This window comes from Eptatretus burgeri, chromosome 9, assembly GCF_056783735.1.
Source record: "Eptatretus burgeri isolate ZD-2024b chromosome 9, Ebu_testis_v1, whole genome shotgun sequence".
Taxonomy (NCBI): domain Eukaryota; kingdom Metazoa; phylum Chordata; class Myxini; order Myxiniformes; family Myxinidae; genus Eptatretus; species Eptatretus burgeri.
In genome coordinates this window covers 92,041,189-92,063,357 of record NC_140969.1, presented here as the reverse complement: position 1 = coordinate 92,063,357, position 22,169 = coordinate 92,041,189, and the positions used below count along the sequence as shown (strand labels likewise).

General features: G+C 43.8%; 1 protein-coding gene across 1 annotated transcript in view; it reads left to right on the top strand.

The window, feature by feature from the left end:
• CTIF (cap binding complex dependent translation initiation factor) overlaps positions 1 to 22,169 on the top strand; it is a 76,544-nt gene that overhangs the window by 4,037 nt on the left and 50,338 nt on the right. Inside the window, exons 2-5 of the mRNA XM_085896102.1 lie at positions 9,970 to 10,173; positions 15,731 to 15,808; positions 16,911 to 17,018; positions 17,709 to 17,761. Coding sequence (XP_085752228.1) covers positions 9,970 to 10,173; positions 15,731 to 15,808; positions 16,911 to 17,018; positions 17,709 to 17,761 — 443 coding nt within the window. The remainder of the gene's footprint in view (positions 1 to 9,969; positions 10,174 to 15,730; positions 15,809 to 16,910; positions 17,019 to 17,708; positions 17,762 to 22,169) is intronic.

Sequence of the window (22,169 nt, the reverse complement as noted above, 5' to 3'; positions counted from 1 at the left end):
AGGTCTTGGAGTGAGGTGACAACACAGGAGGAGAAGCGTAAGAATAGAGCCGGAAAAACATCTGCAGGGTCACCAACCTGCCTAGAGTGAACAGTCGGCAGACCCTGACCCACAGCTTCCTTCCTTGAGATTCCGATGATAGAGGGTCTTCTTTTCCATGAACTCCAGGAGGGGATGTGGGACAAGATGAAGGGTAAGGATGTGTGTCTGGGAGCTGTTTTTCAATTCTCATCGATTGTTCAAATACAGATAATCGAGACTGTCATCGTCTGGTGACTGAATGGAGAGTTTATTTTCAGAAAGCAAAGTAGGTATCGTGCTGTACTCGAAATGACCTTGTTAACATGCTTAAATTGGTTTTATTATCCAGTACTGAAGATCAGAATTGTTTTCACAGTAGCAGCTGAGATGCTGAAATGGGGGGTAGATTTTGGGCAACAGTCCAAAATCCCACGGTCTCGTTAACACGTCCTTAATGAAAGGATAAGCCCCGATGTCATGATCACATGCAATTCCTCCTCCCCCCCCTCCCTCCTGTGCTTAAGACAGAGAGCTTATGTACTGTCCTGGAAGGGGGGCGGTTGGGGAGGGAGAACATTGGATTGAAGATGGCCATGATTTCATCTTGAGGTTTCAGTCAAAATTTATTTGTTTATAGATACAAGGATGGGACACATGGAGATTTCAAGATGCTATTAACGTTCAACTTCCTCCCCTGCAGCACATCGTGTAATTGTCATTGGGCAAAAAGAAGCAAGAAATGAGTTATAAACATTAACATAACAGAGAGGGAGAGAGAGAGAACGAACAACGATCACCCAGGAGAACACTCGACGGGATGGCTCGGTCAGGGTGTTTCCTTTGTGTTCTATCATTTGATGTTTGTCGGTTGCGATTGTCCTGAAACCCGATGAAATTGAGCAAATTGCCACGCATTTTCATTTTCATGCTTGTAATGTAATCGTGCCGTTTGTTGATCCTGGGGGTTTTCGAAGTAAGGGTAACACCACTGGCTCATCACATTCTTTGAACAGCTCTTATCCACAGTTTAAAATACGAAATCTTTTTACCTTTATTTTTGATTCGATGGTCCATTTGTTTGTGCTTCCACCCTTTGTAGAATCCAATGAGCGTGATGATCCCACTTGCCTTGCTAACACCGTAGGCCCTCGGGTCTCTACAATAGCTTTAAATGGTACTGATCAAAGTCTATTATACTGCGGCTGATGATAAAACCTTTTGTGGAGACCGTGCAGTTGCAACATCTATTGGAATGCCCAAGATTGTTTTGGTGCTAAATTGTTTTATTTTAACACAGGATGAATCGATTTTTGGCTATCATTGTAACCATGCAATATCTCATTTGTTTCATCGATTCAGTGGCTTGAATTTTACTCTACCATGTTGAGAAGTTTCATGAAGATCGGTTTAAAATTGTGACCTGTAGGCGATAAACATACAAACAAAACGAACAGAATAACAACGGACGCAACCAACCGATATTCTTGAAAAATCTTCGATTTTCGCAAATAACAGACAGACAGACAGACAGACAGACAGACAGACGTGAAAACATAACCTCAATCCACCTTCTGCGGGCCGAAGTAAAGTGCAAAGTGAAGAGTGGAGTTCAGCAATTGGTTCACTTTTTCTCTCTATCTGTGTCCGTCTGCAAGCGACAGTTTATAAACGAGGAACAATTTCTTTTGTTTACTTCTGCCCGCAGAAGGTGGATTGAGGTTATGTTTTCACGTCTGTCTGTCTGTCTGTTATTTGCGAAAATCGAAGATTTTTCAAGAATATCGGTTGGTTGCGTGCGTTGTTATGCTGTTCGTTTTGTTTGTATGTTTATCACCTACAGGTCACAATTTTAAACCGATCTTCATGAAACTTCTCAACATGGTAGAGTTCGTCATAAGCAAGAAGCCTATTGTTTTTTTGAGGTCAAAAGGTCAACATAGGCCAAAGGTCAACAAATTTGTCAAGTTTCTAAAATTGTCAATTTTCATCCGATTGACTTGAAATTTGAAGAGGATTTACATATTTTGTCATTGAATTCAACCACCTATTTTTGAGGTCATCTTAGACCAAAAGGTCAACATCGGCCAAAGGTCAACAACTTCGGTGAGATTTCTAAAATCCTCAATTTTCATCCGATTGACTTGAAATTTGAACAGGATTTATATTTCAGATTACTGAATTTAACCAGTGAATTATTTTTGAAGTCATCATGGACTAAAAGGTCAACATCGGCCAAAGGTCAACAACTTCGGTGAGATTTATAAAATCCTCAATTTTCATCTGATTGACTTGAAATTTGAACAGGATTTATATTTCAGATTACTGAATTTAACCAGTGAATTATTTTTGAAGTCATCATGGACGAAAAGGTCAACAACTAAGGTGGTGTTTCAAAAATCCTCAATTTTCATCCCATCCATCCATCCATTGGGACCATACTCTGTACAGAGAGAGCATTGGTGCTGCCTAATCAGTCTCCTTGGCTCTTGAGCACAATCCTGGACGGGTCGCCACAGCGACGGGAGGATACCAGCATTCTGGCACTCATTTTGCCGACCTCGAAAGGATGACGGGCAATGTCAACCCCACCTGGTATTAATTTAACAGCCAAGCAGGATTTGAACTCAGGATCCTAGGATCCCAAGCCCACCACCCTAACCATTAAGCAAACACCAGGCATTTTCATCCCCTAGACTTGAAATTTGAAGAGGATTTGTGTATTTTGTCATTGAATTCAACCACCAATTATTTTTTTAAGTCAAATTTGTTTCATTATTTTTGCAGCTATGCTATGCATGACATCTTTCTTTCTTGTTACTTGCAAAATTGAAGATTTTTCAAGTACAGTACGTATAGTATATTGGTAAATTGATTTTGTTATTCTGTCTGTCTGTTTATCGCCTGCAGGTCGCAATTCTAAACCGATTGTCATGAAACTTTTATCAGGTTGTAGAGGTAGTCCTAACTGAGAAGCCAATTGATGTTGAGGTCAAAGGTTAAAGGTCATCTTGAGGTCAAATTTCTGAAATTGTCATTTTTCATCCGATTGACTTGAAATTTGTACAATATTTGTGTATTCCATCACTGAATTGGGAAACCAACTAGTTTTGAGATCGAAAGGTCAAAGGTCAACTCAAGGTCAAACTTCTAAAATCATCAATTTTCAACTGAAAAATCGTCAATTTACATCTGATTGATCTGAGCTTTGATTAAGGTTGTCAATTTTAATTTTAATCAAGTGGACAATTTGGCACGAAGCGCACAAACAACAGGCATGAAGAACTAACGTAACATGATAAATAAGGTGGTGTAAAAGACACTGCATCAATGTCTGTAAACTTACGAAAAACGTTTTTTTTAATCTACAACTTGCAAAATGTTTATTTTATTTTAATAGAATTATATACTTGAACACAGTAAAACACAAATTGCCTTTTTGCCACTTCCAAAAACCTTCCGTTCTTAGCAGTACTTGGACAAAGTACATATTACGGGATTTTACGTTGTCACAACCAATCAAATTTCCCATTTGCAGGCATGTTTTTATTTTTATTTTCTCTCAAAACTGCGTGGGGTAAGGTGATGTATGAAATCTCTAGTTATTAAACTTGACTGCTTATCTTGGATTAATTTGAGTATAATATTGTGCAGGCACCCTGCTCAATTACAAATCCTTGCCACCATCAGTCAACCATCAGGCCTGGCCAACCCGTTCGTGAAAGACTTGGTCCAGAACCGTTTTCCCGGCCAACCTCACGAGGAGGTGGGAATAATTTTGGCAGAAGAGCAGAATTGGGTTTGCTTGTTTTGCCTTCACTTTGGAAACCCTGGATCATGAGGCTGGGAATCCCAAGATCAAATCGCATATGACGCATGTCTTTGTCAATTAATTGTTTTGCAATACATGTTGATTTACATTGACGTTTACTTGTCTTTGTCCTCCAAGCTCCTCCATGAGCCTTAGGTCAGGTCTTCTTTTTCTTTCGTATGCAGCACAAAGCTTCGGGGTAGCATCATTGGCTGAGCGTGCAGCTGTGCCGCAGATGCAATGTCATCTGTAGCTTCGAGTAGGATTTTTTTCATGGTGATAGCTTGCCTCCTCTTCACAAAGGACATCGCAAGATCTTTAACGTCCACCAACTAATACCGGCAGACGGATGCCCAGTTTAACATCCAGTGGAGGGAATGCACACACACACACACACACACACACACACACACACACACACACACACACACACACACACACACACACACACACACACACACACACACACACACACACACACACACACGAATCGCCCTGCATGTGAAACACCGGGATGACAGTTTATAACTGGGTCTGGATTCAAACCCAGGCTAGACGGCTTTGAGATGAGCGTGCGTACCTCTCGGCCATCCTGCCAGCCTCTTGAATCAAGTAAAATAAATAAAGTAGGACATGATTCTATTACCACTAATCACTGCAGCAACATTTAAAAAAATTGGGAGGTGTAATTATATGAAGCCATAATCTGCTCCAACTCATAGAGGAGTCCATTCAGATTGTCTGCAAACAGACATTTCTTTGACTCTTTGTGATCACAAAAGAAAAACATTGTGAGAGCTGATAAAAGCACGGCTGGCATTGACTCACATGACAAAAGTTTATCCTCTCAGCCTGGAAATACAATTGACCCCTTTTGGTGATGCTTTTAAGGACTTGATGATAGTGTTGCTTTAAGCGAGGGCACTGTGTGTGCTTGTACTTGTGGCGGCAAACTGTTTTGGGTACTTTACGATTACTGTTGACCTGAAATGGTTAGAAAACTCACTTTCTGTATCTTCCATTTTAATTCCATTCTGTTCTTAGTCTTGTTTTGTTGTATTACTGATTTTTTTTTTGTTTGTTTTTCACTTACACCGAGGTCTTGGTTTTGGCAAAGGCTTTGCATCCAATTATATCTGTCTGCATAATTAACTGTGTTGGACTCATTTTCATTCCTGGCTGTTTTCCCATTCCCACAAGTATGAGATATACAGTGGAAGGATGAAAACGAGAGGAGGCCATTTGGCTCACCGTAGCTTTGTCGTTTCAACAGTGATAAACTAAATCCATAACTTTAATTTGTATGTGATAACTTCATTATTGCCACCGAATTCATCTAACCTCCACATCCCTTTTCTAATCAACTTGCACAAATTTCATAAAAATTAATGGGTGTAGAAAAGATCACTGTTCTGGATGGGGGGGGGGGGTGGGTGATCTGAAATGCTGATGAACAGTTATCTTGGAGAGGTGAAGGGAAGAATAAGATGGAAGAGAATGTGGAAGTTGATTCCATAGGAAGGGAAAAAGAAAGGAACGAATGAGTGGAGGTGAGCAGTGATTCTGGATTTTTGGGGTTTCACTAGTTGGGGGTTGATGTTGGCCATGTGAACCCTGCATAGACATGGGAGGTTGGAAAGGGGGGGGGGGTGGGACAAAGCACAGAAAGAGCAGAGGGTGCAAGACCAGAAAGGAAGTGGTATAAAACAGAGACATCTGACCTGCTGGTACGAAGGAAGATGCCCAGTCGGCAACTGGCTTTGAAGGCCAAATTTGAAATGTGGTTTTCCTACGAAATGCCATGGCCGGTAGTGAGACCCGTGGATTTGAGTGACTAAACATCTTTAAGATGATGGTCTTTTTGGAGAGAAAAAGTGAGAGTGTGAAATTTGTCAAGATTAAAAGACGTATTCCACATATTTGACCAACTTGTGATTTTTTTTAAAATCAAGGTCGACAGAGTGGGAAGAGACTGCTGCCTACCCATCTCAAGGAGGAGGCATGTCATGGCAGAGTGGAGTTGTCAGCAAATAGTTCAAGAGGATTTTCCAGGGAGTCAGAGAGATCATTGAGGAAGACCAGGACTTGGACTGGGCCCAGAACACTGCCTTGGGGCACTCCGGCCTTAACACGGAGAGGAGATGAAAGGATTCTGTTGAGAGCCACACGTTGGCTACGAGAGTAGAGGAAGTCGGTAATCTATGTATGTGTGGAGTTGGCCTTGGATGCCATAGGCAGAGAGTTTGGAGAGCAAGGGGGGAATGCCAGACTCTATCAAAAGCTCAAGATATGTCTATGAGAGATGGCCCTGATCTCATGTCTCACATTGAGGGCTTCCATCCATTGTTGGGCGAGTAATTTAAACAGCATGTCCAATGTAGAGTGACTTGGTCTGGATCCGAATCTGTGATATGAGATTAGGCCATTGGAGAAAATGAAGAATTTCATATCAACTGTGATGATGGATTCCATGACCTTGCTGATGATTGAAAGTAAGCTGATATGTCTGGAGTTAAGAGGATCCATTTTTGCATGTTTTTAATGTTGGCTGATTTCTCAGCAGATGGAAGATGACCGAGAGCAAATTATCAGGTGGAAAAGGGCAGAGAGGATGTGCAAGAGCGGTAGAGTAGGTTTTTTAGGACATGTGAGCTGATGCAGGCAGAATGAGATCATGTTTTGGAGTGAAAAAAAAGTTTTTTTTTATTTTTTATTTTCGAAATTAGGTGGGGAAAAGGGATAACTTTAGAGGCAGAAAGGCCATTGTTTTGGGGGAGGTGGGGAAAGAAGCAGACTGAAAAACGACCTCAAGACCGAGACGATTTTGCTTTCTGACTATGCAAGGAGAAGACCTGAGCTGCACAAAAATATTTTTGACAATATAGCAGAGGATACGATTTAACATGGAAAATTGGATGAAAACACAAACACTGGGACAAAAATATAACAGAAAAACACGACTGATCCAGTTCGTAAAACTTAGCTTTGATTGAGGTGGAAGGAGCAGAACTTTGCAGATTTGACCGACATGTGGAGCAACCCGGAACTGGAAGTCTTGTCAATTTTTCTTCTCATGTCGGCTCTGAGACTGAACTCGGAAGACATTGATCCTCTGCTTTTCAATCAAACATTGCTGTTCGCAGTATCTCTGTCTCTAGGCCCATATCCTTCTTCAACATGTTGATGTAGTTAAGAGCTGATCTGCCCTGCTTCGACCTTCCATGTTTCGTTTTCCAGAGTATAACATTGGAAACAGGTTCGTTTTTCCCAGCAGTCCTGAGACGTCTTCTAATTTAATGGACAGCCTTGTAAGAGAACCATAGAGCTCTTCATTTGTCCGATGTTCAGACATAATGGTCATTGAAAGCTGAACAAAGAAGTCGAGTATGACATCCATCAAGTCTCTTCTCGTGGGTCACGGTGAGGGTCCATGCTTCACTTGCATAAAGCAGGATGGACTCAACTGTTGCCATGAACAAGTCGTTCCTTGAAACGCCAAGAGAATTGACTTCCATCTTCTTTAAAGTTTATTGCAAGCTCTCCATGCAGCAGCTTTCCTTTGTTTGATATCCTGAGCAGTTGTGTTAACCCAGGAACCAAGATACCTGAAGTCTTTGACTGTCTCGAGTTTTATTCCATTGTTTGATGTGATTGAGACCTCTCTCGACTGGTTGAATGCCATCACTTTAGTTTTATTAGCATTAATTGCTAGCCCTATCTTACCGGTGCTTATTTTGACTCTCTTGAGAAGTTCTTGTGTTTGCTCAATATATTCTGATCTGGCAATATGGCTCTGTCATCAGCAACGTCGAGATCAGTGAGAACCTCTGGTTTGACTCTTCTACTCTTTCTTCATTCGAGTTGGAACCCCGATTCCTTCTCCTTGTCTTTGAAAGTGTTTGTGTGCGTAATCAAGCACTATGACAAACAGGTAAGGGGCAAGGCTGTTTCTCTGTAGTACTCTGTAGAAAAGTTTCATTTCTCTATCGGGTGAGAGTATCTCGGCATATGGATTCTTATATTCGAAATCGCCAACACAAGTTGATGATGGATTCCATATGCCGGTAGGATCTTCAATATCTTGCCACGGGTGGATGGAGGCGAAGGCTTTTCGAAAGTCGATGAATGCCGTCATGGCAGGAAGGTTTCAGGAACGGATTCCTTCTATTAGCCTTCACAGGACTGTTTAGTCCAACTGTTGTCCTTTCGACCAGAAACCCATTTTGATTTTGTCTCAGGTGTTGATGAAGAGCAGGAAGGATTCGGTTCAAAATCATTTGATTGTACAGGGTGGCCTGAAAGTCACTTTACCCCTCCCAAGGAAAGTATTCATTCTTAAACTCTTTTGGTGTGCAGGTTTTATTGTGCAGTACATACAATAATTTCAAGGTCACTGTGTCTGTATGCACTCCATTATTCTCCTTGCACGACTGAATTTGTCAAGTCCTCTTAGACATGTTGTGGAGTCGCCTGTACAAAAGAGGTGACGACTGCAGCATGCAATTCTTCAGTTGTCCTATACCTGTTTTCACACTCTCTCTCTCTTTGATGAAGCCCCACAAAGAGTTGTCTGGAGTCATTAAATCTAGGCTCCGTGGTGGCCACGGGAAAGGAGCTGGTGATATTGGTGATCGACGTCTAATCCATTGTTGAGAGAACGTTTCATTACATAGTTCTGAACATGCAACACAAAATGCATGGGTGCACCATCTTGTTAAAACCACACACTTTCAGCTATTCCCACAGTAATAAGTCGTGGTACCAGCCAGTTTCTTAACATATGCTCGTAAACGATGTCGTTTACCTGTCCATTAAAAAGAAAATACAAAAACGACCAAATAAATCATTCTTCATGTCATTCCGACCGATATCGTCATGTGTGGAGGATGAGGTTCCAATTTCAAGGTGAGTTTTCCTTGGACCAGAGCACTACATTGACTCCCGTGTCAGTGGGTCAACGTTGCCGCATACTAAGGGGAAGGAGGGATGTGCAAGAAATTTAATAGGGATAAAGCAACTTTCAGGCCATTCTATAGATCTTGGCAGCCATTGAGATTAAGCTAATACCATGGTAGTTGCTGCCAAGACTGAGATCTCCTGATTATACGGAATGGGAACTATATTTAAGATCAACCCATTGTTTTGGCCTATCTTCTTCCATTGGTGTTGCATTACAAAAGTCGAGAATGATCGTGTTGACATCACATCAGTTAAGAATTTCTGGTGGAACTGCGTACCGTCTTCGCCACAATTCTTTCCTTCCGCTGAAGACACCTTTGCCATTTAATTTCCTTCAATGGCGAACTGAGCGTTATTGGTTTTCTGTAAATGCAAGTGCAATCGCTTGCTTTGTCCTCAATTGAAGGACTCGACTCTGTGATGCAGCACTCCCTTCAGGCATTGCACCAGAACGATAGCTTCTTTGGTCAGATCATGCTCAATAGGATAACTAATTGTGGACCAGTCACTTGGAATCAAGCTAATATATGTATGATCTTGCAGGATGTAGTTTTTAAAAAATTAAAAAAAAAATTAATGTTCCACAAATGGGAGCAACATTAGCTGTACTGAAGAGCAGAAATTAAGTTCTTCATTTGTATAAAGCACAAGGCTGTGGGGTAGCGTCATTGGCTGAGGGCGTGGCTGTGCCGCTGATTCAATGCCCTCTGCTGGTTAGGGCAGGAATTTGTAATTTGTTCAGGGTGCCGGGAGTGGCTTGCCGACTCTTCGCGAAGGACTCCGTGGAATATTTAACATCCACCAAGTAATGCCGGCAGACTCGATTCCCGTTTAACGTCCATCCGAGGGACGACACACACATTGATGATTCACCCTGTCTGTGAAACACCGGAACAACAGTTTATAGCGGGGTCAGGATTAAAACTCGTGCTACACTGCTTGGAAGCTAGTGTGCATACCTCTAGAGTCTAGGCCATCCTGTCAGCCCCAGAAATGAAGTTTGAAAAAGGTGGAAAAATGGAAAAGTATAAGCTTTGGAAGCATATCCATCAGGAAACCTCGGTGTGTTGCTCTTCTCGAGGTCATTGTGTTGATTAGTCGTACTGTACTGTATTGTACTAGTTTTGTATGCTGATTGGTACTGGCAACGGTTTTTCACTGTTGTGGAATCTTGCTGGCAGGAGCCGAGGCCTGGCACAAGAAGCCCCTTTGATCGAGGAAGCTCCTCTCAAGCTTCATCTGAAAGTCCTCGTGGATTTTCGCCTGACATCGAGGAGCTCGAGCGCTTTATCGACAGTTATGTGCAAGAGTACCGTGTCGAAGGACGGCTAAACGATGCACCAAATGACGCTGACTCCGAGAGGTCTCCTCCTCCCATATCACAGGTAATTAGACTTGAGAGGATGCACATTTGGATTGTTAAGTGCTGCTGGAAACCGAGCTACTCTTAGAAGAATTACCATGGCACAGTTAGGTTTTTAAAACATAAAACCCACCTGGCTCACAAATGACCTTTTCAAGTTGGTGGAAATATGTCATTTTAGTTTTGGCCAAGTTTTCAATGCCGATTAGTGTGAAAATACAGAAGGGTACATCATAAGCAGTACACGTGTTTTTGCTTCATGTACGTAACCCAGGTTATTTGTATTTTTGGGAGCATTGGAGGCAGCGGTCTGTTGCCTATACACCACCCAAATAAAGGGGACGTGTCAGAAGGGCTTGGTGCACGCTTGGAACAAGATCGCCCCTCGGGCGAGTTCTCTGCAAGTTTTGAGAAATAATGCTGCCGACATATCTTTAACAGAATTGATAATGAAAGACATGATTCTTTCACCTGGTCACTTTTTCAGCAATTTTGTTTTTCATTCATTCTCAGCTGGAACTACTCATCAAGTTAGCACAACCTTGGCGAATACATACAACCGCTAACATTGTAAATAACTCTCCGTCATGTTGAGGTCAGTTTTCATTTTAAACATGCAATTTTTATCGGTGATAAACTTCCTGAAGCCTTGGTGCTTTGCAATGGTTTTGTCCATGATTGTTGCAGTTATTTTGCAACAATCTTGACTGTTGCATCATTGATGTTTTTGATGATGCTTCTCTCTATTTTCAGTCTTTGCCAAATATGATGGAATGTGGCACACCTTCGACTTCAACTCTTGAGCTAGCAAGTTGATGAGCTGCTTTAAGCTCAGTTACAGTGCCCCTTTATATTTATCATGTTGCTACATTCAGTTCTAAAGAAGTGTTTGTGACATCTGAGTTATAAATTTCATCGTTAACTAAATTATTTTTTAATATTTTCATTTGAATTGTTTTTTATAGATTTATTTATTTATTATTCTAAACTACCTTTTAATATAGTGTTATTGCGAGGAGATTGTAGTTGCAGGAGGAGGCCATTTAGTCGAGCATGGGCAATTTTACCATGGTGCTGGGACACAGTGACCCATTCCTTTTGAAAGACTAGTTGCCATCTTCAATGGCCAATAACCTAAATGTATCAGGGACGTCCACATCCGAAGGACGGCGTTCTCCGAGACATAGCACCCTCTGCTAGTCCTTCATATAAACGACATTTTAAACTTTGGGAAACCGAAGTCAAACTTGAAAAGAAAAATTCAGTTGTTAGATCTAATCGTAATGGATTGTTTCACTTTACTGTACCTTTTTTCTTTGTTGTATACTTCGTTGAGGCTCATAAAAGAGTGAACACAGAACATATAACAAAGCGAGCAGGAGACGAGGGGTCAAAAGAGAGGAGCACAACAACAGTAGGGAACAGGGGCATCAGGATATCTGTGGAAGAGAGAGAGAGGGAAGGGTCAGGCAGGGGACGCGGGGTAAACAATATGGACGCAACAGGGAATTTGAAGGAGGTGGGTTTGGGGTAGGTGAACACAGGTGGAAAAGATCATGGTTTTGGATGGTGGAAGATATGAGATGATGGAGAACAGCTGTTTTGAAGACCTGGAGGGAAGAGTGGGATTGAAGAGAGTGTGTGTTTGTTCCAGAGGCAGGAAAAAAGAGGAATGAAAGAATGAAGGTGAGCAGTGATTCTTGATTTTGGCAGTTTCACCAAGAGGGCATTGCTGGCAGACCTTGAGTGACCTGTAGAAATAGGGGGACAGAGCAAGGGGTGCTGGGCCTCAGAGGAGTGGGTAAAAGACAGAAAGACCACCAATCTGCCTGCAGTGAGAGTGAGAGAGACACAAAGACTCGGGCTCATCGCGGGAGATACCAATGATCCTAAAAGCCTTGGTTTCCACAGCATGAAACCGAGCTGGGAGTGAGGCAGGAGCACCAAGCCCAGAGGGGAGAGCAGTACGCCATAAATCTGCGGATGAAAGCTTTGTATGTGGTTAACAGCTCAAGTGTGCCAAGAAAGGACTTTGCACGATGTAGGATGCCCAGTCAGTGACTGGCTTTGGAGGCCAGATTGGAAATGTGGCTTTCCCAGGAAAGATCATGGCAGATAGTGAGACCAAAAAGCTTGAGAGACAGAATTTCTTCAAGAGGATTGTTGAGAAAGTAGATGGGGGATTTTCCAGACGGTCCTTTTGTAGAGACATGGTGAAAGTGAGATTTGTCAGGATTGAAAGACATGTTCCAAGTGTTTGACCAGCTTGTGATTTTATCTAAGTCTGCAGCGAATGAAGAGGCTGCTGCCTTCTAATCTGAGGGATGAGAGACAGTACGGCAGAGGGTGGAGTCGTCAGCAAAAAGATAGAGGATTTTCCAGAGTCAGAGGGATCATTGATTAAGATTTGAAAAAGCGAATGGCCCAAAACACTGCCTTGAGGAACTCCAGCTTGGACGGGAAGAGGAGATGAGAGAATTCCATTAAGAGCCATGTGTTGACTGCGACAGGAGAGGAAGTTCGCGAGCCATGAGTGGAGATTGCCTCGGATACCATAAGAAGAGAGTTTGGTGAGTAGTGCAGGATGCCAAATCGGATTGAAAGCATGTGATATGTCTAGGGAGATTGCTCTGATCTCATGTCTGACATTGCAGACCTCCATCCATTGTTAGGAAAGGAGAAGCAGCATGTCCAGGGTTGAGTGACCTGGTCTGAATCCAAATTGATGATCGTAGATCAAGCCATTGGAGAAGAGGAAGTATTTAATGTCAGAATCGATGATTGATTCCATAACCTTGCTGATGATTGGGAGCAGGCTGATTGGTCTGTTGTTGAAGGGATCTGTTTTTGCACCTTTTTTTTAACATAAGGTGGTCATGTTTGCTGATTTCCAAGCAGATGGCAGATGACCTTGAGCAAATGAGAGGGTGAATAGAACAGAGAGGCTGAGTAAGAGCAGCAAAGCAGGTTTTTAGGACACATGGGCTGATGCTGTCTGGACCAATTGCAGAGTCAGAGTCGAGGTTTGATAAACTCTCCACCTTGTTGGGAGAAAAGGATACAGAGTCCAGGAGTAGCTGGGTGGGACTGGGTTAGGTGGATACAGAAAGCAATGGGTCTGGGACACAATATTTCAAAGCAAACACAGAGTTGAAGCATTCAGCCTTTTCACAGGCAGTCCCCTTTTGAGGTAAGGGAGAGAATAGAGGGGGAACATACACCAGAAACGGACTTAACTGGATGCCACCAGGATTTGGAGGAGCGGGACAGGTTTGAGCTTTCAGTCTTGAGATTAGAAAGATGTTGTTTTCTGGCTGCCCTGAGGGTAGACACACACTTGTTCTGAGCTTTGTGGAAGGAACTGAGATTGCCTTCCATGAGGTGAAGGCAAGTTGTTTCAGGACAACTGCCTCCTCACAAGCTTCAGTGTACCATGGGTGGGAGGAAGGGTATTACAACTGAAGACAAGATGGGATAAATCTGTGCATGTGAGAGAGGAGGAGGAGGAAGAAGAAGAAAAGAGAGAGAGAGAGAGAGAGAGAGAGAGAGAGAGAGAGAGAGAGAGAGAGAGAGAGAGAGAGAGAGAGAGAGAGAGAGAGAGAGAGAGAGAGAGAGAGAGAGAGAGAGAGAGAGAGAGAGAGAGAGAGAGAGAGAGAGAGAGAGAGAGAGAGAGAGAGAGAGAGAGAGAGAGAGAGAGAGAGAGAGAGAGAGAGAGAGAGAGAGAGAGAGAGAGAGAGAGAGAGAGAGAGAGAGAGAGAGAGAGAGAGAGAGAGAGAGAGAGAGAGAGAGAGAGAGAGAGAGAGAGAGAGAGAGAGAGAGAGAGAGAGAGAGAGAGAGAGAGAGAGAGAGAGAGAGAGAGAGAGAGAGAGAGAGAGAGAGAGAGAGAGAGAGAGAGAGAGAGAGAGAGAGAGAGAGAGAGAGAGAGAGAGAGAGAGAGAGAGAGAGAGAGAGAGAGAGAGAGAGAGAGAGAGAGAGAGAGAGAGAGAGAGAGAGAGAGAGAGAGAGAGAGAGAGAGAGAGAGAGAGAGAGAATTCCCAGGACGAGTTGATGTCGGCGAAAGTAGAGATGGGAGACCAGTCTCCTATTTCTATATCGTTGTATGAGAATTATGCACCAATAGGATAGCAAACGCAATTTGATAAATTTCCCCAAGTCAATTTTTAGCCGCGTCTCACGTAGCGAACGCTGGCTCTAAGAGAGCTCTGCGTTGTTGTTGTTCTTCTTCTTCTAGTGAAGACAAAACCTTTCAGGACGCGGCTCTTTTATATACAGGATCCGGATCTCCTTAATTACTAAACACCTGTGCACATCCTCGCATTGAGGGTGCCTTTTGAGAGCGTCTATCATGAACTTTTAAATATATTCGGACATTTGCTTTAAAGTTTCGAAAAGTTCACGTTACTATTTAAAGATTATTCCATTTAATGTGTTGTAATTTTGTAAATACACTATTTTCTCGTCATGAACGAGGAGCCTCCATGACGGGTCTCGCTATTGGCTCCATCAAGGAATGTGACGAAATATCGGAAGTTGTTGTTATTGTTATTGTGATCAAAATGCTGATATTTTGACTTTATGTGATGAATTTTTAGCCGCGTCGCGTTGCGAACGCTGGCTCTAATGCTTCAGTCACATTTGGCTCGGCGGCCGTAGGGTCTAAAAAATCTACGGCCACGAGCAATTATAGGGCGGCCGCAGTATTTCCACGGTCACACAATGTAGCAGTCACATATGTTTTATTTTTTCGGGGAGCCGCACGGGGTATTTATAAATTGTGGAGACCGAAAACGTGGGGGTGCCGTACGGTCTTTGATTTGATGTCGCACGATGACCTTAAGGCGTCCCTGCGGCGGCCATAAAAATTTTAAGGCAGACGTAAGGTAGCCTCAAGGTTCCCGCAAGGCGACCACGGGGGGGGGGGAGCTAAGGTGAACGTGGAAATAGTGCGGCTGCCGTAATTTTTGGGGGTTGGCAAAATTCATTTTTCATTGATAAGAGCCTATGGAAAACGCACGAATAACGCAAGCCCACCGTACGCCCTACGTACGGTCGAAGTGAAACACATTTACGTCATGGCTACGGCTTGTCGAATTGCTACGGCCAACCTAGAAATGAAAAAAGTTATAACTCCGCGCTTTAATTCCACGGAGACCCCTACGGCCTGTAAAAGATAGCCATATGGCGTAGGGCCACCCTGAGGCCACCTCAGAAACTCTGCAGCCACTGCACATTTCTGTCAATTCAGGGGGGGTACGGCCGCCGTATCCTAGCCGTAGAGCAAATGTGACTCATGCTTTAGAGAGCTCCGCATTGTTCTTCTTCTTGTTGTTAACTGCTGGAATGATGCGGCTCTTGGACACATTTGTCCTTGTTTTTGTGGAGGTGACTGGCTTTCTTTCCTTACTAACTGGGTTTAAAAAAATGTTTAAACAGCATATTATGCATGCCTTGTTCATCATGCCTTTGGCTGTTGCCACCAGCTGTGCTGTCACCCAGTGCCACACCTATATGACAAAATTATATTATTTTTTTGAATGAGAATGAAACTTCTTATTCTCATTCCTCTTTTTTTGGTTCAGGAAGAATGGCCGACAGACAGTGGTACTTGGGATGCAAATTACGTGAAAAGGGTCTGCGACTCCCCTTGGACACCTCAGGTGTGTTACTTGTTACCTTGAGACCGTCGTTTTAATATTTGTACTATTGCCCTGAAGATTTTGTCGAGAGGGCTTGATGCTGAAAAGGACTGATGCTGCAACTTGTATCTGAAATGGCATTGTTGGAAGAAGTATTTGAGCTCCAAGAATGTTTTAAAATATTAATTTTCATATTATGAGTGTGTAATGGTGCAAGAGCTGGAATGCACTGCATGCTTTAGGTTTCTTTATTACCTCCACCACTGAAGGTGGAAGGAGGTTATGTTTTCACCCCTGTCCTTGTTTGTTTGTTCTGTTCGTGTGCAGGATATCTCAAAAAGTTGTGGACAGATTCGCATGAAATTTTGTTGAGCAGGTTGTGTGTGTGACAAGGACAACCCGATTAAGTTTTGGTGAAGATCCGGATCTGGCTACTGCAATTTTAAAGTGATTATTCACCATTGAGAGATAGGGCCAAAAACGATATATCGCACGATATCTCAAAAAGTTGTGGACGGATTCAGATGAACCTTGGTGGAAATGTTGCGTGTGACAAGAATCGATTCAATTTCAGTGAAGATCCGAATCCGGATGTGATAAAAAATTTTTTTTTACATAAATCTTCACCATTGGAAGATGGGGCTTAAGCGATATATAGTACGGTATCTCAAAAAGTTGTGAACGGATTCCGATGAAACTTGGTCGACAGGTTGGGTGTGTGACAAGGACGAATTGTTTTGATTTTTGTGAAGATCTGAATCCATATCTGGATACGAGAATTATTTAATTTTTAAAGTGATTCTACACTATAGAGAGATGGCACCAAAAAGTGATAAGAGTATCTGAAATGGCATTGTTGGATACGAAAATTATTTCATTTTAAAAGTGATTCTTCACAAAAGAGAGATGGCACCAAAAACGATATGTCGCATGATATTTGACTAATTTATTGGGCTCGATACGTTCTTGTGGATCGGGCATCGTGTGGCGGAGGTATGCGCTCTACCGAGTGCCATTCTCGTTTTTACTGTGCTGTGGATGAAAAAGAAAATTTTGGACGGTTGTTGAACTCTAAGTGGCAAAATATTTTGTGCACAACTAATTGCTTTTGCCTGCTTTGAAGGATCTCAGTGATTCCAACTGGGGAGCCCATCCAGCTCAAAACGAAAAGCCACCAAGGCGATCACCTCCGGGGTTGTCTAACCATGGAGAGTGTCAAAAGAAGCAAGTGGTACGTGTTGGGATAAGGAATCCACTGTGGTTATGAAGTTTTGAATCTATTTTTCATTTGTGGCATCAACAAATCTTGCTTTCCCCTGCCTATCACAGAGACACCACAGCTGTCATTTACTCTACCTGAGAGGTCATTAGAAATATAAATTGTTGTTATCTGTCGTTTGTGATAGGCAGTTTCCTTTGTTACTACAAACTTAACATTTTTCCTCTTTTTTTTATCACAAACTTAATAAACGGAGTTTTTCATGTGCATCATTGTTGCATGTTTAGTGGGAGGGTCAATAAACCGTCCAGTGAGGTTACTTGACGTTTGGTTGATAGTTCGTGTTAGTGGCCCATTGTCATTGGTATATTATTATGTATGATCTTGGGCATGAATCTGGAAATGATAAAGCCCTCACCCCCTCCCCCCAACCCCCTTCGCTCAGAACTCGATGCAGAATTTATATATTTTTTTGTTTGTTTCATTCCTTTTAAGGTTCACATGCTTTTGGCAAATACATTGTTCTAAGTATGTTACCTTTGCTTGGAAATTCTCCTTGCATTGGCAAAGTAAGAAAAAGAGGGCAAACTTATCAAGGAAACATCTGTAATGCTGTTTGTTCGTGTAACTTTGATTAATGAACACACTTTGTGCTCAAAAGCATATGTTGTTTGGTTTCCATTAACCTGTTTGTGTACCCAGCCTCGAGACCCATCTTATGATATCTGGGCTGCAAACACCAACCCTTATGAAAGGTAGGTTGAGTTTGTGGACTTCACTGATCAAACTCGGTAAATGAAGGGTAAACATTAGACTCTTGCAAATTAAAAAATATATTTTCCAGAGGCTGCATTCAAAATGGCAAAAACTGTAATTGATGAGATGTATATACAGTATGTCTTCACGTGCTTTTAAGTTGGAGCTATCACTTCTACTGTTCAGCACATAGCATGAAATATAAATCCCTGCCCAATCGGTTACGGTACATTGGGTTCTATTTAAAACTTTCATTATCTCACAAATGTTAAATGTAATTCAATGAGATGAAAATAAAACGATTTGTTCACCCTTTGCTGATGTCTAAACTGTCAGTTAAAGGTATAATCAATAGATATGACTATGCATATGACTCTATCTAATGCAAGATAGTTCTACACCCCTCTGGTTGTGGTAGCATCTTTCTCGACCCTTCTTTTCTCTCTCTTCTCTCTCTCTCTTTTCTCTTCTCTCTCTTCTTCTCTCTCTTCCCCCTCTCCCTCCTGATCTGGAGGAAATAAGAAATTGGTCATCTACCTGGAAGAAGACACATAGTCTCATAAGGGCCTGCCCCCACCTCTTAAGGGCCATTCGGCGAATCCCCCAATTTATTTCTGTGGTAAGGCTCTGTGAGAGAGGTACAGCTCTTTGGAGCTCCTATGAATCATTATCGGTTATATCCTGTCATGGATATATCATGTTATTGTGGAAATTATTTAAAGGCAGTAATAAATGCTTAATATAACGTAGTTATTTCCATGTTGGGAGTTTAGAATAAGTGTAAAGTGATTAAATGTCATTTTCGATATGCTTCGCTAAATAGTATAAGAGAGAAATGTCAAATCCAGCCCATTGTGTGTGTCTAAAGTTCCTCATCCCTACGAGCCCTTAGTTAATGTCCTTATTCTCCTTTTCTGTCCTAAATTTTCCCTTTTGCACCAGGCTCGGCCATTTCTCAAATTTAGGCGACCAAAGTTGTCGTTTTCATGACATTTTCGTCACCTCGTAATGGATATGGTGCCACCTTGCAGCAGGGAACCGTGACTCAATTTGGAAAAGAGTTTTCCCCACCTTCTGGTCGGCAGGGCAGGAGGCAAGGGCATAAATCGTCATCAATGGCGTCGGCTGGCCTGGCTATAAAGGCGTGTGAGGTACCAGCACCCTGAAAGTGCTGAGCTGGAAGCTGCACCCTCAAACGAGCTCAAGGAGGGAGAAGCCACCCCTGCCCTGCCGACGCCATGTCTCTCCACTGGGACATGTCCCCCCTTGCTGCCTTCAAAAAGACAATTACCATCGGGTTTGACCCAAGAACCCTGCTGTCCTGTGCCTTTCCCCTATCTTCTATCATGTTTGAGGCCTTAAGAGGTCCTTTAATGAAGTATCTGCCGTTCATCACTTGATCTGTTCGTGGGTGCATATTTTGGGAATGGATAAATTGGGGATAGTTTTACGAATTGGATCCATTTGATTATTCTTTGCTTCATGTACATTCCCGACCATGTTATTTTACAAATATTGTTGCGGTTCTGCAAAACTGCATGCCTCTAAGGCAATGGCACCCAACATACAGTGATCCCCAGGCAGTCATTTTGTTCGTCTTCGTGCAGTCAGACCTTCCCCTCATGTCTAATGAGTTAACGGGACGAAGTGCATTGCGTGGGTCTAATAGCTAGATCTAATAATTATATCTCTATCTTATTTTCAATCCTGATTTCCATCCAGCCCTTTCCTTTTATCCACAATACAAATCGAAGCAGGCACCGCACCCAGGCAGCCACCCTATGAGAGACTCACCACAAACACTGTACAGGACGCGCATGGCGCGCCCTTTCATCGAATCTGCGTGCCGATTTACAACGGCATCTCACCTTGCTCAACCTTCGCTCACCAGAAACTCACCACCTTGACCAACAACATCTCACGCACATGGGAAAAATCACCCCATGCATCGATGCAATTCGCCACCAAACGGGCGTGCTGCACGGCCCAGGCCACTCGGACCGCGTGGCACGGGGACATGCCCAGCACGTTAACAGCACCAACATCCAGCTTCCCGGGGTCTCCGTGCTGCCAGAAGCTCGTGTCATATTGGCAAGGTTTTGTCGACTTGACAGGATCGATCATGTGGACACCGATCAGCATGACGATCGCTCAATTTAAGGTCCCCCACCTGAACGGTAATGTGGCTTTAGATGCGAGGATCCGGCAGTGGATCTTTGAAACGGGTGACCGTCATGGTCGTTTTGACATGACTCGGATTCAAACCAGGAAACTGGAACGATCTGGGGACGGCAACACTGGTGTCCGGAGTGCATGATTGGACCCGAGGTACTGATTGTGCCACGAAGCCAAATTGTGGAGCGTGCCCTAAGCGCAACAATTTTAAAACCACCATGATGTCAGTTCAAGACGAGCAGAACTCGGGGGATGCAATTGTCACCTCCCCCAGCTGGTAAACCCATGCCACCAGCTAGCCGGGTGCATCCCAAAGCACAAGTAGTGGGAAGCAGCGGGAAGCAGCAGCAGGTATGGTTTGACGCTAGACAAGGGGGAAAAAAGGTGATGGCCATGCTTGAACAGATGATGGCCATGATGCAGGGTTTTTATGATGAAAGTGATGCGAAGAGGAAGGCCGATGGGTAAGCCCAGAGGAAAGAAGAGTGGTCAATCGGGGGGGGGGGTGGCCGAAAGGCAGAGGAAGGAGGCCGAACGATGGGCCTACTCTCCGGAAATTGAGGCTAGATTGAAAGCCATTTGCAAGGCCAAATAAGAAATACTGGCCGAATTGGATGAGGGTTTGGAATGGGAAAAACTTCCTATTGTGACCAAGCAGAATACTCACCAGGACTGGTGGTTGGCGGCATCAAAAGCCAAAAGGGTCATGTGGGAGAAAAAGGTACCAGACTTGTTGAACGTGAGTGAGGGAGTGGGGATTGACGGAGTCGATCAGGCCAGGGGTAAAAGAGAGGGGAGACAGAAGTTAAAAAATATGGGGGGGGGGGAGATTGAAGATGAGTGTGGGGGGGGGTTAAAGAAAACAAGCACAGGGCCATTGTGGGAAGTAGTGAAGTGCAGATGTTAGAGTGGAAGACAGAAATAACGAGTCGAGCAAGTGCAGATTCTCCCCACAGGGAGGAGTGTGTGTGTGTGCATGTTCCACACGGCCTGTCCGGACCCTCACCCGAGACTGAGGTGTGGGTCACTGTAGTGGAAAGTATGTTTCAGCATGCAGTGAGCAGCCGTGCCATGGGAAACCACGCGATCCGATCCACGCAGGCAGGCATGGGTGTGGGAGAGGGCAAGTGTGTGCATGCGCAGGTGAGCGAGAGTGAGTGCAGGTGAGAGTGAGTGCATGTGTGAGAGTAAACGTGTTAAGTGTGGAATGCATAGTCTGGATGAGGAGGAGAAAAGAGGAGCGTGTATGGGGGAGACATCAGTAGAGACCGAGTGCTTAGTGTTCGGATTTGAATGGCTCCCCCACCAAGGTGTCGTGAGCACGACTGCATCTCAGGGTGAACAAGGGGTGCCGCATGTGTGAGCATGCATGTGTGCAGACCCTTGCAGTTTAATTACCTCTGCTGCGATGGTGGGTGGAGGTTGTTTTCATGTCTGTCTGTCTGTCTGTCTGTAGGGGGTGCAGTAGATGGTGAAGTGCAGTAGAGTGAGCAGGCTATCTCAAAAAGGTGTGGATGGATTCGGAAGACATTTGGTGGACAGGTTGGGTGTGTGACATGAACGAATTGGTTAGATTTTAGTGAAGATCTGGATCTGGATACAATAATTATTTAATTTAAAAGTGATTGTTCACCATTGAGAGATCGGGCCAAAAACGATACATAGCATGATATTTGAAAAATGTAATGGGCCCGATATGTTCTCATTACGTGGTGGAGGTGTGCGCTCCACTGAGTGCCCTTCTAGTTGGGATTGTTTTCTCCCTCCGGGTTCTATGTGAAACCCCCTGGAGGTATGGAAAGAGACGCAGCCGCTTGGGCGCATTTCGTAGCCTCCTGTCGTCTTTAATAAAAGGAGGTGGCCAGAAGGTAAATTGGTGGAGGGGACGGATCCTCCTGGAGCCCGACGGAAAGGGAGGAGGGATCAGCAGGCAAATGTGCACGCTGTATCCTGCGAGAATTTGCGGAAGGGGCGGTGTCACATGGAGAGTGCAGTGAGAGGTTGCGTGGTGGTGGAATGGCCCCATGGAGCGATGATGGCGGAATGGCCCCATGGAGCGATGATGGCGGAATGGCCCCATGGAGCGATGATGGCGGAATGGCCCCATGGAGCGATGATGGCGGAATGGCCCCATGGAGCGATGATGGCGGAATGGCCCCATGGAGCGATGGTGGCGTCATGGCCCCATGGAGCGAGAACACTGGACACACGAGCGTGCACAGAGGACCGTTC